The 17,506-nt window shown below is 35.0% G+C and overlaps 2 protein-coding genes across 2 annotated transcripts in view; one reads left to right on the plus strand and one right to left on the minus strand.

Annotated features, from left to right (window-relative positions):
• LOC129758215 (bifunctional heparan sulfate N-deacetylase/N-sulfotransferase) overlaps nt 1–17,506 on the minus strand; it is a 165,529-nt gene that overhangs the window by 97,529 nt on the left and 50,494 nt on the right. The window lies entirely within an intron of this gene.
• Nucleotides 13,870–15,016, plus strand: LOC129758216 (leucine-rich repeat transmembrane neuronal protein 1-like). Its single transcript, XM_055755678.1, has 2 exons — nt 13,870–13,959; nt 14,033–15,016. The coding sequence occupies exons 1-2, from the start codon at nt 13,943–13,945 to the stop codon at nt 14,970–14,972; spliced, it is 957 nt and encodes a 318-aa protein (XP_055611653.1). The 5' UTR covers nt 13,870–13,942; the 3' UTR covers nt 14,973–15,016.

The raw sequence follows: 17,506 nt of genomic DNA on the forward strand, positions 1-17,506 counted from the left end.
TGCCTAGCGAACGAGAAACGCCGATTGACACCCCCACCAACCCATCATGAATGATGAATCCCGATATCCTATTGCGCTCAGGACATTCCTGTTAACCGATCCGCGAATAAACTCCGCACGGACAAGGGGTTCCATCGTTTGTAATTGACTAGTGCTCTGCCTCGAGTCTTCGATTTCCACAAGGACTCGGCTGTTTGTGGGTGTAGTGTTGGGTCGAGTTTGCCTTTGAATGACGTAATTAAACCCGGGATGCAATGCAATGGGGGTATGTCGAACTGAAAGCTATCTCTGCCGCCGACTGATGGTGCAGCTTCAAATCCATTTAGAGCACACGCCCGTTTCTGGTTTCAGTCAGGCAGCCATCCATAAACCATAGAACGACCATTAATAATGCAATATGAGGGACAATGCCGGTTTGCGAATTCGCGTTTTTCTAATTGAAGGATGTGACACAGAAAATATAAATTTCTATACCAGTTTATCGAATAGTCTGGTCAAATACCTAATTTTCGGAAAATTAGGAGCCAAAAGTTTTTTTTTTAAATATTTTATCTTGCTTACAATCTAGAAAAAAATTCATCTGATACCAACCGACTCAAAACCCGTTGCTAGAACCGGATAGACGCAGTTCTAACTTTTTCTGCAATCTTGCAAAACCGAAAATTACTTCTGCACATTATAGTCCAGGGCAAACTTTGTAACACTCAAAGAAAGCTAGACGAAAGCCGGCCTTCAAAGAGCAGCACCGAGATATTTCTTCCTTCCGGCGCCGCCACATGAACTGACCTTTCCCCAGCCGGAAACTGAAACGATGAGGATGGATTCTGGTTGGGTCGGATTCGCTTTTTTTCACTTGCTGTTGTACCATTGAAAGAATCTTTGCAAATCTGAGCTATTCCTCCCCCCCCCCCACTTAAGCAAGCTAGCTGACCCAATAGAACCGAGTGCAGCTCTTCTTGTTCTGTGATGGAATTAGTTTTTTGTTTATTCTGTAAAGTCTATTACCGAACACTGCTTGCTGGCTGAGGCACCGAACTTTGTTTGCTCTTTGTATAGTTGAGTGCTGGAGTGCCTGTGTAAATTTTGCCCCCTTCCTCCTTTTTCAATGAGGAAGAAACAGACCCGTGCCTTTGGGATTTTTTTTATTTTGTGTGTAAACAGTAAAAATAGTACCCCTAAGAGAAAGTTTTTCCTCCCCCGCAGAGAGCGAGGGTAATTGGGTATGCAGCCCATGACTCTAGGGCTGTTGAATTCAATTAACAATAGTTTACGAACTAAGGATTTCTTCCTAGCAATCCGATTAATGGTCCTAATCAGATCCGAAAAGTGGAATTTATGACTTGTAATGAATGGTTCGGGGTGGATTACAGCTAAAGGTATTGTCGGAAAGTTTAGATCTGATATCGCAATCAGGCAGAAAAAGTTCTAATTGAAATTTGTCAAGATCTTAAGCTTAGGAGTTTTTTAACAAAGCTGTGAAAATTAAAATGAAATATTTGATAAGTTTATTTAATTTTTCACTGTGTGGATCGATAAAATCGACATCGGGTAATTCACCCCAAGCGTGCACGCAGTCAGAAAGCGAGCAAGTCAGCAGTGTGTGTCGTTTCCTCGGCAGCTCGTGATTTTTGTGATCTCCAGCGTGATCTCCAGACAGCTTGAAATTGGAAGGCGAGTTGAGAGGACAGCCTGAACACATCGATAGAAATTTCAAGCGAGTTAAGAAAACAGCTTGAAATTGGAAGGCGAGTTGAGAGGACAGCCTGAACATATCGCTAAAAATAAGAGGCGAGTTGAGAGGACAGCTTTAAATTGAATATCAGAGTTGAGAGGACAGCCTGAACATATTGATAGAAATTTCAAGCGGGTTGAGAGGACAGCCTGAAAATATCGATAAAAATTTAAAGCTAGTTGAGAGGACAGCTTGAAATTTAATATCCGAGTTAAGAGGACAGCATGAACATATCGATAGAAATTTCAGGCGAATTGAGAGGACAGCTTGAAATTGAAAAGCCGAGTTGAGAGATCAGCCTTGAAATATCAATAGATATATCAAGCAAGTTGAGAGGACAGCTTAAAATTGAAAAGCCAAGTTGAGAGCACTGCTTGTCATATTGATAGAAATTTCAAGCAAGTGGAGAGGACAGCTTGAAATTGATAAGCGAGTTGAGAGGACAGCCTGAACATATCGAAAAAAAATTGCAAGCGAGTTGAGATGACAGCCTGAATATATTGATTGAAAATTCAAGCGAATTGAGAGGACAGCTTGGAATTGAAAGGCAAGTTGAGAGGACAGCCTGAACATATCGATAGAAATTCCAAGTGAGTTGAAAGGAACATATTGATTGAAATTTTAAGCGAGTTGAGAGGAGAGCCTGAACATATCGATAAAACTTTCAAGCGAGTTGAGAGGACAGCTTGAAATTGAAAAGTCAAGTTGGGAGGACAGCCTTCAAATATCGATAAAAATTCAAGCGAGTTGAAGGACAGCTTGAAATTGAAAAGCCGAAATGAGAGGACAGCCTGAACATATCGATAGAAATTTGAAGCGAGTTTAGAGGACAGCTTGAAATTAAAAAGCCGAGTTGAGAGGATGGCCTTCAAATATCGCTACAAATTTCAAGCGAGTTGAGAGGACAGCTTGAAATTGAAAAGCCGAGTTTAGAGGACAGTTTGAAATTGAAAAGCCGAGTTGAGATGACAGCCTAAACATATTGATAGAAATTTCAAGCGAGTTGAGAAGAGAGCTTGAAATTGAAAAGCGAGTTGAGAGGACAGCTTGAAATTAAAAAGGCAAGTTGGGAGGACAGCCTGATCATATCGATAAAAATATCAAACAAGTTGAGAAATATCTTGAAATTAAAAGGCGAATAAAGAGGATAGCTTGAAAATTAAAAATTATGTTGAAAGGACAGCCTCAGTATCTGATCAATCTGATCAGATGTATCTGATGGGTTCAGAAGACATCTACTTCCGCGATTCTGGCCCGTGTACTCTACGTGCCTTCAAAAACCGTGTGACTGACTCGTAAACTTTTTAAACAGTGGTTTTGAAGTTTTGTTTTATTCGCAATACATCTGATTTTAGAAAACGCTACAGGCTTTCAGTAGAAGTCGTTATAATTCTGGACAACAGTTCAGCCCATTATAAAGCTGAAGATCTCGAAACCGTCGATATTTCAATTCAGCATCTTCGTTGCCTCCACATACCAAAGCATTACTTCAGCCAATGGATCAGAACATTATCCAGATGATCAAATCTTGTTATCGGTTAATGCTTAGGGATATTCTTAGTATTTCTGTGGCATACTACAACAATGTCAAGCATGATATGTGGACCGATGCAGTTTCGCAAATCAAATTTTGCTGGGAATAACAACAATACAAGAAAATCACGATAACTAAGGAAATTGATTCCAAAACCCATTTTTTAACTAATGAGCAACACACAAACTCAAAAAAATAATAAATTCAACTGATTCGATTCAAATTAAACTAGAATCAAAGTTTCGAATAATTGCTTTCCCCTCCATCTGAGTTAGAGATTTATTTCAAAATAAATTTGAAGCAGCCTATTTTTCAAATTTTAAATTAATATTTCCGAAACACCAGGAAACGATTAAAATGAATATTTCGAATACGAATCAAAATCAGAACTTAAAGCCTCGGGCTTATAAGAATCAGTGCACATAAATAGAATACATGAAATATAACACCAAATTTTAAAGAAACATAAATACTAACTCTTAAATAAATTTCAAATTAGGTAAAAACTTAACCCTGATTAAAAATTATTTAGAAAATTATAATGATTTTATATCATTTATCATATTTATTGACATTTCTTTTCTTAATTTTCAATTGAAGGGTTGATTTCAAATTTGCATGTTAATATTTTGAAATAAAAAAAAAATATTACGATTTGAAATGTGAATTCTCGACTAGGAAATAAAATAAATATTCATTGAAACATTTTATTCAAAACACAGGTTTTATGGTTGAGTTTGATTTAAGAAAATGACACTTACCAATTTCTTCCCCGGATTTTATTTTATTTATTATTTATTTTTATTCATTTTTAGCATTTTAAGCATCTACGGCTTATTAATCCCCGCACAGTGACCAAGGTCAGAGATTTTATTTTTTATACTTAAACTTTTATAGTTACCAAAATAAAAGACTTGAAGTCATTATTGAAGTTCACAATAAAATTTTTATTCAATTTAAATTCAACATGTTCAATTTATCATTGAAAGCTTTTAATGACAAAGTATAGGCTGGGATATTTGATTTCTCGAGTGATCAATGAGAAACTGATAAAAATAACAATAAGGAAAATCAAGTTTTGTTGTATATTGAAAGCACAAAGCAAATACTTATTCTATATACACTGATCATCAAAACAAAGCCTTTAACCCTTCGTTTCATGAAGTAACAAATTTGCAACAATTAATGCATGAAAAAAGTAAAAAGTCGTATTTTATTTTATTTTTTTTTCTTGATGTACTGATCATTTCCAACTGTTTAAAATGATTTTTAAGGGAAAATAAAAAATCATGAAATGAAGAGTTAAGTTGCTACTTTGAATCACCTTTCGAAATTTGAAGCTCTAAATATGTTTGCACCCTCAATTGAAATATAGGGCATGAAAGAACAAAAGTAACAAATAATGTTTTTCAAATTAGAAATCATAATTTATATTCTTCCAAGAAAAACACAAAAAATAAGAAATGAAAAACAAAGCCAAATTTATTTGAAAAAAAATAAAAAAAATATAATATAATTACTACTACTAATTACTACCGCTATAAAATTCGGAAATTTTATTTGAAAATTCACACAAAATATGAAGGTGGAAAAGATTAGATTTAATCATTAATTTAATTATTATTCATAAAAACGTCTTACCATTTGAAAAAAAAAAAAAATTGTTAACTCAATGAAACAGCATTTTTAAGGCCTATGTTTTTATGACTGATTTCTAAGATTTTGACGTCTTGGACTTTACCATTTATTAGATTTTGATTATCTCTAGGAAGTTTAAAATTGGTCATTGTTATTTTCATAGTTTTTCGTTGAAGTTTGAAAATGAATCAGATTCGAAAAGAGGACGAATGACCATGTTGGTTAAAACTAGAGATGTACCGAATATTCGGTTGGCCGAATATTCGGCACCGAATACCGCCAAAAAAGCGTTAAGCCGAATATTCGGCTCACCGAATAGTTGAGCTAAGTATTCGGCCGAATAGGCCGAATATTCATTTTTAAAGTCTATAAAATAACAAAATTGTCAAATTTTTCAAATGAATTTGAATAAATTATAGAACAGGCAAAAGTAATGTTGAAAAAGCTACACAATCATCAGGAACTTGTGGTTTCAGTTAAGCGTCTTAGGTGTATCCGCTTTCACTGTAGATCTTACAGGAGAGCTTATAAATATTGCTTAAATATTGCTTATAAATATTGTTTAAAACTTTTCGGATTTTGCCCAGCTTTATTCAAATAAATCAATTAAAGAATTCTGATTTTTCTTTGAAAATTTTAAGATATTATGTTCAAAAATGAACATCAATTTTTGTTTAATCCATACGATACTGCTCCTGCTATTCAATGATAATATTAAATTTCAAGTTATTTTCTTTCTTTTTCCTATTGAATGTTGTTGGCCTTGATTTTGTTCACATTTGCCGAATTTAAATTTAAAGACTGCCATTTGCGAATTTAAAGACTGCCAAAAAACATCGTACTTTTTAACAACTATTTTGAAGATGTGTTTTTTGCCAGATTTCAGAGGCACCCATCTCTTTGGTGATAAACGCCCTTGAAGCGACAAGCCATCTGATGTCGCTTCAGTTATTTTTGATTTTTTTAAATTCAAATCAGAGAGACCCCTACTTGAAAAAGATTTTGTAATACATCATCTGGTTGAAAGTATAATCGACTCAAAAACATGAAAAGCAAGATGGAAGAAATAGAAAGAAATTGAAATAATCGCTTTTGTATTTTCATTAGAAACCCAACAGTATATTCGACCGAATATTCGGCCGAATATTCGTTTGGCCGAATAGTTGAAAAGGTCAATATTCGGTATTCGGCCGTTCGCCAAATACCACTATTCGGTACATCTCTAGTTAAAACCCTCTATAAATAAACAAAATAGAATAGAATAGAATCAGATTCGAGTGAATTAATCAATCTCAACTGATTCCAGTAGCACAAAACCGCTTATGCGCTAATCGCTAATTAGTCCGCTAACTTTTGGTTAGCGAATTCATTTTCTCGCTGAATTTTCGTGAGCTATCGGTTTAGAAAGTTTTGCTAATTTTTAGTTCAGCTAACTGAAGAATGCTAAACTGATCTATAAGTCGAATAAATCATAATTTCATCATCAATCAGATTCAAAACCTTAATTTCGACAAGGTTTTTATTTTTTTTTCTATAGATTGATTCCTGAAAATATTCGAGCTCATTTGTTACTGGTATCATAGAATAGCGCAGAACTCTTTTCGAGTTGTCTTAAACCCTGGATTAAAGTACCTTATGTATGCATGCCTTCTATGAGTATGGATAACGGGAAAGATGAGAAATAAGCTTTGGACGGAACACAGCATCTGCTTAAACAAATTTGCATCGATTTATGGAGAAAGTAAAATTTCATGAATGAGTGAATTTTGTTGAAAATTGATTCAAATTAGTTTTATGTTATCGATCATTAGTGATGTTTAATATTCTATTTGTGGCTATTTTTTCGTTCTTGGATTTCAAACTAACAACATTTTTTTTTTAAATATCCGACGTTTCGACCATTTTTGTTGGTCTTCCTAAAGGGTATCGTCAAATGATTGTTTTTGTGAGATTTCGTTTTTTTTTCAACACTTAGATGTCTTCACTGCTTTTTTTTCAACGAAAAAAAACCAAAAACTCATTTTGTCATTTATTAATTAAATCGTGAACTAAAGAACATGAGTTGGACAGAAACATTACGAAGCTAAACTGCCCCTATTCTTCCACTTGGATGTATCTCCTCTCTAATCAATGTAATGTTTAAAATTGAATTGAAAATTTGTGTTTTGTATTTCTTTTTTTTAATGTTTTGGTAAGCGATTGGCGACTAGCGCTTTTTAAGAGATCGATCAAACAACATTAGCGATCGCTAGCGACTTTTACCGAGTGGAAGTATTCTTATTTTGAGAAATAATATGATCTAAAAATTACCTGACAAACCTAAAAGAAGTAAAAAAAAGTTTAGTGTAATGTTAAACAGTTTTGTAAAAAAGTGCAGGAATTTCTCAAATGATTTTCAATTTTTCTCAAAAGTTATTTAAAATAACAAAATATGATAGAAGGAAAAAACAAAATGCCTAGGGTGATTTGCCAATCGTTGTCCCCTAACCCATTGTTGCACAGCATGACTTAAATTGTCAATATTTCAGCTGTTTTTCAACTTTTCCTCAAAAATAATACTGAATCATGTAATTCGGAATGTTTTCTGATGATATGAGGCTTTTGTGATTTTTTCTGCTGGTAAGTGTGTATCTTACGACAGTTTTAATTTTTCTTGTTTTTTTCGCGCGGTTTTTGTGCTAATTGTTAACAAAAACCTTAACATTCCTTCTACGGCAAATAAGGTTTTACGCCAGAACAAAACATTTTTCGTGTCAGTTTTCTATACGAAACGCTTGTTGGACAATTTTAACACCATTATTTTGAAAAAAAATTATGATCCATACTTAACCAGAAAATATGCTAGATCGTGCAACAATTGGTCCGCTCAATCTCCTCCTGCCCCATTGTTGTACATAATTCCGATGCAAAATTTGTTTGGAAATTTCAAATTTATAAACTCGTATACCTCCAATAACTTTGTTTGGTTGATTTTACAGCTAAAAATAGCAATACAAATTTTGGAAGCGATTGATTAAGTCCTGAATTATAAAAGCGTGTTTTGAATTAGTAAGGAGCCTTGTACGGAAAAATCCAAATTTTCATTCAAAAACCATTCAGAGACGTACTGAAAGTTCAAAAAACAAAATTTTGTATTTTTAAAATATTTCTTGGTTCTTGCAATACATTGCATGTGAACAAAAACTAAACCTAACTTGTACCCCAGAAATGATATTCGTTGTCATACAAAAAATTCAAAATAGGTAAATATTTTTTAATTTTAGTGTTTTGACAGCTAACTTGAAAGCTGGTTAACCGGATGAAAATAAGAATCGCATTATACTGCGTTGCAAAGCCAATAAATAAGTGTGATGATTTAAAACTTTCGCAAAAACATGTCATGAAATTATTGAAAGCTTCAGAAAACAAATCCTGCTTATTTACAATACTTTTCAATGGATTACGATTTTTTATTTCGAAACGGTTATAACTTTTTTCATGAAATATTTTGCTTCTTCTCATGCTGTCAAACAATTAATCTTAAGAATGGGCAAAATCAATAATTTAAAACAAAATTAATTTCAAACTTGTTTGGATTTCTTGTATGCAAAAAGTTCTTCTTGCATTCAAATTGTCATACAAAAATGAACACGTTTATTGACTACATGCAACTAAAACAACTCGAATTGTCTATTGATATGACATGTTTTTTTTTCTGAATAAGTGGATATTTACGTTTAACTAGTAATTTAAGTAAATTCTGTGCTATAATTAATTATTTTCCACTCAGAATTTTCACATTTTTTGCACTCAATGTTGATTTTTAATTATTAATTCAATAATTCAAAGACACTTTATAAATCCATAAGTTTATTTTTTCTACCGTCAAATCTTAAAAATGAAGTTTTGAAATTATTAAACTCGTTGAAAAAGCTTATGTATGTATCAGGTATCAGGTATCAGAATGGGGGTAGGCTTAATAGCGGCACGTTATCCAAACATACGGGAAAATTGTGCCTAGCCTTTTTTTTTATCCAAGATTTCATCATTTACCTGAGAAACCTGAAAAACCTATAAAAGGAAGAAATAAATTCAATCTATTTAAGATGGCATAAAGCCTTTCCACTAGGGATTATTAGCATTAAAGCTCTTTTCTACATTCGGTAAGGAATGATAGAATGTTTTTTAAGTTTAATTTCTTAAACTCAGATTCGCTTAAAGCGTAAGATCCCAGTGTACGAAAACGTAGTCTGGCAAATGAGGGACAGTTACATATAAGATGGAAGGGATCTTCCACATCTGATTCACAACTACCACATACTGGAGATTCAGCCCGCTGAATGTTGTGCATGTGATAGTTGAGTTTACAATGACCGGAGAGTGCTCTGATCAAGATGCTGCAATGAGATTTATTTAAAGTTAATAAGTAACTCGATATGATTGGAGATGGTTTTTCTAAAAACAATTTAGTTTGACGACAAGTGTCCAACTCTTCCCAGTATCGTTCATGCTGGTTAGAGGACCAAGTTTGAATTTGGTTTCTGAACCAACATGGTGATATTGGGACAGCCGGCTCTGGTCCGTAAAATTCCTTTTCCGACCCAGCTCTAGCGAGTTCGTCGGCGCATTCGTTTCCAAAAATTCCCTTATGTCCGGGTACCCATAGAAGGTTTAATCCATTGCCTTCAGCAAGTTCTTCGATTGCTTTCCGGCATGCGATTACCAGTTTTGATCTAGAACTGGAAGCACTGAGTGATTTGATAGCTGCTTGGCTATCTGAACAGAAATAAATTGTTCTGAACATAATCTTCTTTTGAAGTGCAATTTGCACTCCATACATAATAGCATATAGCTCAGCCTGAAAGACTGTACAATATTTTCCTAGAGGTTGAGCATATTCTATGTTCAACTCGTGACAGTAAATTCCTGCACCTGCACGGCCGTTTGATAATGAACCGTCAGTATAGAATACAATATGAGAGGACATTTGGTCCTCTACGAAACCTGATAACCATTCTTGAGGAGAAGGAAACTTGACTTTAAACCCCATGTAGGGAAAACTACTCGAGAGTGTTAAATCGTTTGGCGCTAGATTAAACTTGTTTAATCTAACTAATTCAGGCCACACATTTGTATGACTCGATGATCTTTCGATATTTCCTGACAGCCAGAAACCAACTGCCTGTAGACGAAAAGCACATGAGAAGGCTTCCTGTTTTAGGAACAAGTGTAGAGGTTTGATAGAAAACAGAGCCTCTAGTGCTGCAGTAGGAGTTGTAGTGAACGATCCGGACATCCCCAAAAGACACATTCTTTGAAGGTGATTTAGTTTAGTCCGAACTGTTGCAACTTCTCCTTTCTGCCACCACACTAGACACCCATAGGCCAGAATTGGTCTTACTATTGTGGAATAAATCCAGTGAATATGTTTAGGTTTGAGTCCCCAGTTTTTCCCGATTGCACGTCGGCATTGTCCGAAGGCCATGCATGCTTTTTTGATTCTGAATTCGATGTGATCTGACCAGTTTAATTTGGAGTCAAGAATGACGCCCAAATATTTAACTTGATCAGACACGGTGATTTCGGAACCATAAAACAGCAGAGGGCGCACCCCGCGGGTGATACGTTTTTTAGTAAATAAAACAATGTAAGTTTTTAGGGGATTAACTGAAAGTTCTACATGAGAACACCATCGTTCAACAGAGCGCAGAGCTTGTTGCATTATATCAAATAATGTGCTTATGCACAAACCTCTTACCAGCAGAAGATAATCATCTGCGAATTCATAGGTTGGTATTCCACGGTCATTGAGTTTTCTCAACAAACCGTCTGCAACTAGGTTCCACAAAAGAGGTGATAGTACACCTGCCTGTAGGCAACCACGTGTGCTAACTTTTGTTATTGAAGCCTGTCTTAAAGACGAATGAAGATTCCTGTTACTTAGCATTGCGCTAATCCAGTTAGTTATAACACTAGGCACTCCATGAAGTAGTGCCGCATCCATTATTGATGTAAACGAGACATTATCGAATGCTCCTTCTATGTCTAGAAATGCTCCTAGACATGATTCTTTCTGTGAAAAACTATTTTCAATATTGTGTACTACGTTGTGCAGAAGAGTTAATGTTGATTTTCCTGTTTGGTATGCATGTTGTGTCGCATTAAGCGAAAAATAGCAATACAAATTTTGGAAGCGATTGATTAAGTCCTGAATTATAAAAACGTGTTTTGAATTAGTAAGGAGCCTTGTACGGAAAAATCCAAATTTTCATTCAAAAACCATTCAGAGACGTACTGAAAGTTCAAAAAACAAAATTTTGTATTTTTAAAATATTTCTTGGTTCTTGCAATACATTGCATGTGAACAAAAACTAAACCTAACTTGTACCCCAGAAATGATATTCGTTGTCATACAAAAAATTCAAAATAGGTAAATATTTTTTAATTTTAGTGTTTTGACAGCTAACTTGAAAGCTGGTTAACCGGATGAAAATAAGAATCGCATTATACTGCGTTGCAAAGCCAATAAATAAGTGTGATGATTTAAAACTTTCGCAAAAACATGTCATGAAATTATTGAAAGCTTCAGAAAACAAATCCTGCTTATTTACAATACTTTTCAATGGATTACGATTTTTTATTTCGAAACGGTTATAACTTTTTTCATGAAATATTTTGCTTCTTCTCATGCTGTCAAACAATTATTCAAACAATTGAGTATGAAAATCGGGCAATTTGCATTATCTGAAAAGTGTCAAAGTCAACTCAACTGCATTGGCTTAGAGAGGTAGTCTCTCTAGATTTTTACTAGATTTATTTTGAAATTCTTTATCCCGATCATTTACTCAACATTTTATGCAAAGAATCTAAAAGCTGTTCTGAAAAAAATTGTTTCTCTAATTTCGTGACGACAAATCTTAAAAAAAATTTATTCCATGTCAACAACGATCCCCTTGATATTGTTAGTAATATTGTCAGAATATTGTACAGGAGGAAAACTACGACCCTTAATCCCAAAAACTAGAAGTCGAAGGTTGGAAGACCCGAAATATTACTTATCTGACGTGCAATTTTCTCTGGAATTCGAATCTGCCGTCGAGTTGCCGTCACTGGAGACATCTATGTGAAGCTTTATTTGGCCCTTATCATCCAGACAATTAAACAGTCATAGCTTTGTGAAACATTTGTTTTATAAAATCGCATCTTCTTCAAAGGGGTAAAAGGGGGCAAAACAGATCACGTTCTCTAATCTTTTCGCCTGTTAATAGCCACTTAAAAATTAAGCATTAAATACCTTTCAGTTCATTCTATGGGATTTTAAAGACATAAAATTTTATGTTGGTAGGACATATAAAGAAAAAGGCTCAACACTGAACAAATTAAGTTAAATAACACTCAACTCAAATGGCATTGGGTAAATTAAGAGGTGGATTTGAGTTTCTTAGAAAACTTCACATGTGAGAAATGCTATTCCAGACACTCAAACCGGTGGCTTTGTGTTTTTTTTTTTGGCCGAATTGAAATTGGAAACTGCATTGGACGGTTTATATGGAAGAACCCCCCCCCCCCTCATAAGGGGTCGTCTAAAAATTAGATTGCATTTGTACTAGAAGTTCTCATAATAAGCTTCCTCAACAAATATCAGCCTATTCGACCTCTTGGTGACTGATTTTTGAAATGTGCAACCATTGGAAAAAATCGGACAACATTATGCACGACACAAAATTTGCCTGTGCAACTATTGGGCACAGACAAGCTGTTTTAAATGATTTTTTTAATTTTTATGTCACTTTTTTCAAACACTTGAACTTTTGGATCTTGTTGACCAATCCTGTATGAGTGCATCGACAAAAAAAATCGAGTGAATTTGGTTGAAATGACTCAAATACAGCATAAACACCAAAATCATGTGCTTAGCTGTGCAACGATTGGCAAATCACCCTATTTCGATTCAGGACACCTAAATTAATTAAAATTATCTCTTAAATTCTTGGACCTCACAAAAATGTTTAATCTGTTGCATTGTGAAAATTTTTGAAATTATTTTAAATTTGGGGTTGAGTATTTAATAAAACAAGAATTGAGTCCGAAATAGATTTTTTATGAAAAATATTTCGTATCAGCAAAAAAATTGAAATCATGAACTACATTTTTTTCAATCAAAGTTCTTAGTAATAAAGCAATGGATATTAGGGGTTTAGATTTTTTGCTCATTCTGTTGACTATCGTGAGTAGTAAACACATGTCATATGGCTTCAGATTTGAGTTTCAATTCAAAAGGTTTGTGAGTTATTCGAAATTAATAACTTAAAATAAGTTTTAGCTTATAGTGTCGTTAAATGTCATGGGCTTAGAGTGCAATATAAAATTCCGCCGGATGCGAGCCAATTTTCTGACACTTATTGTAAAATACTTTTTGAAATGAAGTAATTTATTGTTACGACGGTGAATATATTTCTTGTACTAAAAATTTTACTTGGAAAAATCTCCTTTGGAGGGGGAGTTAAACCCTTCTTCCCCGTTTGCCCGGCCTTAACTTTAGAAATACTCCAACATTTTTTCAAAATTTCACTTCACACTTCACAGGAAATTCAACGATTTCCTTGGCTTGGCTTTATTATTTTGAAATAAACAACTTTCCATCACGTTTATTGAATAAACACTCTCAGATTATATGACTACTGACCATAAAAGAGGAAACTCTCAAAGATTCTTTCCGGCATCTCCTTCAGATATTTTGAGCAAAATATTTTATCTCGAATAATAAAATTAAAATTACATTAGATAGCCCATTAGCACCATAAAATGTGATAGACAATTTCAAGGAGCGGGTGCTCTACGTCATATGTCTGTCTGTCTGTCTGTCTGCGCTCGTGTGTTGTTGTTGTTGAATTATGCGCTGATAAGGCGGCGCGCGTAAACAAACATCAATGACGGTTGTTCCTGAAACATAGCCATGTGTAGTTGCTACTGCTTTCGTTGAAAATCTGTGACTGGGTTCAGTTCGGTTTATCGCTCCGCTGAAAGTTCATTCCCTTACGAGTCTGGTAAAGAGCAAGATGAAGCTAACGCAGTTGTAAGTTGATTTGATTGATTTTTTTTTCTCTTAAAGACTCGGTTACTTTTTGAAGCATTTTTCCCACTTTCAGGTTATGTTTGGTGTTTTTGTGCGGGCTTCCGGTGCTTGGAGCTGCCACAAAAAGCTACAAATGTTCGAAGATCAACGAGGCGGGATTTTGTTTTGTGGAGAATGTTGTCATTCCGGAAATGGCTGATGTCGAAAAGCTGGAGCTGCCCAAACATCAGATACTGTTGATAAAGTCCGGATTTATACCGAACTTTTCGAAAGAGATTTATGCGCATCTGAATGGAGTGAAGCTTTTGCATATGTACAATAACACCAGTATTAGGAAGCTGTGCATCGGAAAAAGTAATTTGAGTGAAATTAACGTTCAGAGAAATGGTTTGCTGGAGTTCGATGTGGAACCGGTGGAAAATCGGGAGCTAAAGATGTTGACAATTATTCACAATGCGATCACGGCTATCCCGAAGAATATTCGCTTCTTGGAAGGGTTGGAAAAGCTCTTCCTTTACAACAATTCCCTGGAATATGTGGATCTGGAGCTGTTTGCCAATGCGACTTCCCTGAAGGTTCTGTCCCTGTACGACAACCGGATCAAAGTGTTAGATTCCCGGATCGGGCTACGTTTTCCGCATCTGCAGACGCTATCTTTGAGCAAAAATAAGCTTGTCTACATTCCGCATTTAGCCAAAGGCTTCCCAATGTTGAACGCCATATCCCTGAGGAAAAATCCGTGGAACTGTCGCTGGTTGCGGACAGCTATTGCCCACATTGACGCCCACAGTATTCAAATTGCCCGGAAGGATGTCGTCTGCCGGGATCACTGGGTGGGGGACATTTGCTGCTACCGAACGGTGGTAGATTTCCTCCTGGATCAGCAGGAGGAACGGGCAGAACAGGACCGCCGAGAATTGGCCGCCATCTCGCAGCAGAACTTGGAGCTGAAGCACCTGGTCGAGAGGCTGGCGGAAACGGTACAAAAACTAGAAAACGGCAATAAAATGTGAAATGGTACACATTTGTATGTACCCTCTCGTTTGATGCCAATATTTTTATTGTGTATTGTGTTTTTTTTCTGCTGTTGCTACATGCAATTTCATTCGAAATTCACAGAAAGTAATCTCGCAATGGAAGAAATGTGTGCCGTTCAAGAAGTTCAGCTGCAAGGACATAAGTGCTGCACATCGGGAGTGATGTTGCCTGAAAATGGGTCAACGAAGAATGAATTGACAGTAATTATATTTTAATTTATCATATTTCTATGCGAATAATCAAGCGACTGTACTGACTCGATAGACGAAATTAAAAAAATAATTAAAAATACATCTCATAGTGCATTTGGTACATCTGCCAGTCTCCAGATAGAGGAGAATAATAATGCAGTCCGCCTTCCATAGGAACGAATGCATAAGACGAGAATAAATGCACATATGGAAAAAAAGGATGCATGATAAAGTAAAGTGCGGGTTTTTGTTATCGGAACGGAATTGCAATCTCATTCCTGTTTTCTTCCATTAATGCTGCCGAAGCAGCTCAATTGTGGGTTGATGAACTCAACCCGAAGGAGGAGAATTGTGTCGTTTCTGTTAAGTGATATTGCGACTTCAGTTTTTTCTTCTATAGAATTCTATTTTATCACTTTATAAAACACTGCATTGTATGTTGTTTGCAGTTGCACTCTCGAGTGAACTGTATGGTGGTGATGCACTAATGTATGATAATTTAAACGTATAGAAACGGTATGGAAGAGCTTTGATTCCACGCGAAGAGTATTAAGCTCTAAGTCCAGAAGGATGAATTGTTTTGTTCCATGTAGTAACAATAAGTTAAGTTTAAACTTCAAAACTTAATTGTTTTTAATGATAGGATAATAATTTTTAGAATTGTTCTGAAATTCAAACATTAAACGTAGATTTAGGACTTTTAGCTTATATTCCTAAAAAAGCTCAGCACTTTTAATCTCTGAAATAGAAATCAGGCAGTTGAAATTTTGAAGAAAGCCGAAGCGTTCAGCAGAGATTCGTTTTATTACGATTACGATCAAACTAAATCGTTAAAAATCAATAAATTAGATTTTGAACCTTGGATGCATGTCAGAATGTGTTCCAAGCACCAAACTATCTCCTTTATATTCCAGCCGGTTTGAACCAAACTTAAACTTTTACTTTTAGCTTAGCTTGATTGACTACTCACATCTAGCGTAAATCATTGAAGCCGAAATGATTTATACATTTTAGACTAGTATTACTAAAGATGTTTCAAGTTGGTTCCTAAATAAAATAATAGCCACGATCGATACATTTCGAGTCCCATGATCGCTGGCGTTGCTCAGTAGAACTAGCTCCACATCGCCAATGGTTGCTAAAATGGTGTCTGGGATCGACATCACATTCACAATGTCTAAAAATGATGCTCTCTCGTTGACCGTCAATAACGGCGCCGACCACGTCCTAGTAGTCAAGAGACAGTTTGGAAAAGGTAGCAAAGGATGATAGATCGATATCGTGCTTTAGGACCGAGGTTACCTTTGCATTAGCACAGGATCTCATACCAAATTTGGTCCAGATCAGATCACGGAAAGGGGTCTCTCAACGAGCCTGAAGTTTGTATGGGATTTTGAGACATATTGTTCGGGAGAAACATGAAAAACCAATTTTGCATCAATAACTTTCGTTCCCTCGGCCGATTTTCTTTGAATACGGTTTTTCTTAAAGCCTTATTTATGACAAATATTTCATCCGAAGACTGCATTTTGATGATGAATGGGAGAAAGGATACAAATTTGGGGTAGTCTACTTACTCTGCATCCTAGCAAAAAAAAAAGTTTGATGAATGGGAGAAAGGATTTAATTGGGAGACACTTTTGACTAGTGTGAAAGTTTTAACAAATTCTGCCCTGAACGATACAAAGTCTGAAAAAGAAAATAGTGCAAATAAACCAAAAACATCTGAAGGGTCAAAAACCGGCAATTAAAAATTTCAGTATTCCATGTCTGTCGAAAAAAAAATACAAAAATACAGAAAACGAGTTTTGAATTGGACAGCCAACAGGTATAATCGTCTCTTGGACTTACTTTGAACGTGGTATAAAAAGCATTTATTAAACTTTTAGAACCCTAAAAGAGCTATAGTATCTCAATGTGAAGATTTCAACTCTATTAACCATACACTACACTTGTCTTTAATCTTTAAATTAAAAGTTGAACTATTCAGTTAACCTTTTTTTTGTATCAATATTATCTACTTCACTCATTTCAGGGAAGAATAACTCTAATGGGTTGAATGTATCAATCAAATTGTGTTTTCATGAAAATGATCACACTTTGATAAATAAAAACAGAATGTTTTCATTTGACTGTTTTTAGAATTTTCAAACAGATAATTCAAACTAATAAAAATGGCCAAGAACTTCAATTATTTTAGCAATGATCACGTATTCTAGAGTGCAGTTATTTTAAATTATTTTAAAAATTTAAAAGATTATTTATAAAATGTTCTAAGCATCTGTATCCCGTATTTCTCATCCATAAAAGGGTTATTA

This window comes from Uranotaenia lowii, chromosome 3 (assembly GCF_029784155.1).
Source record: "Uranotaenia lowii strain MFRU-FL chromosome 3, ASM2978415v1, whole genome shotgun sequence".
Classification (NCBI taxonomy): domain Eukaryota; kingdom Metazoa; phylum Arthropoda; class Insecta; order Diptera; family Culicidae; genus Uranotaenia; species Uranotaenia lowii.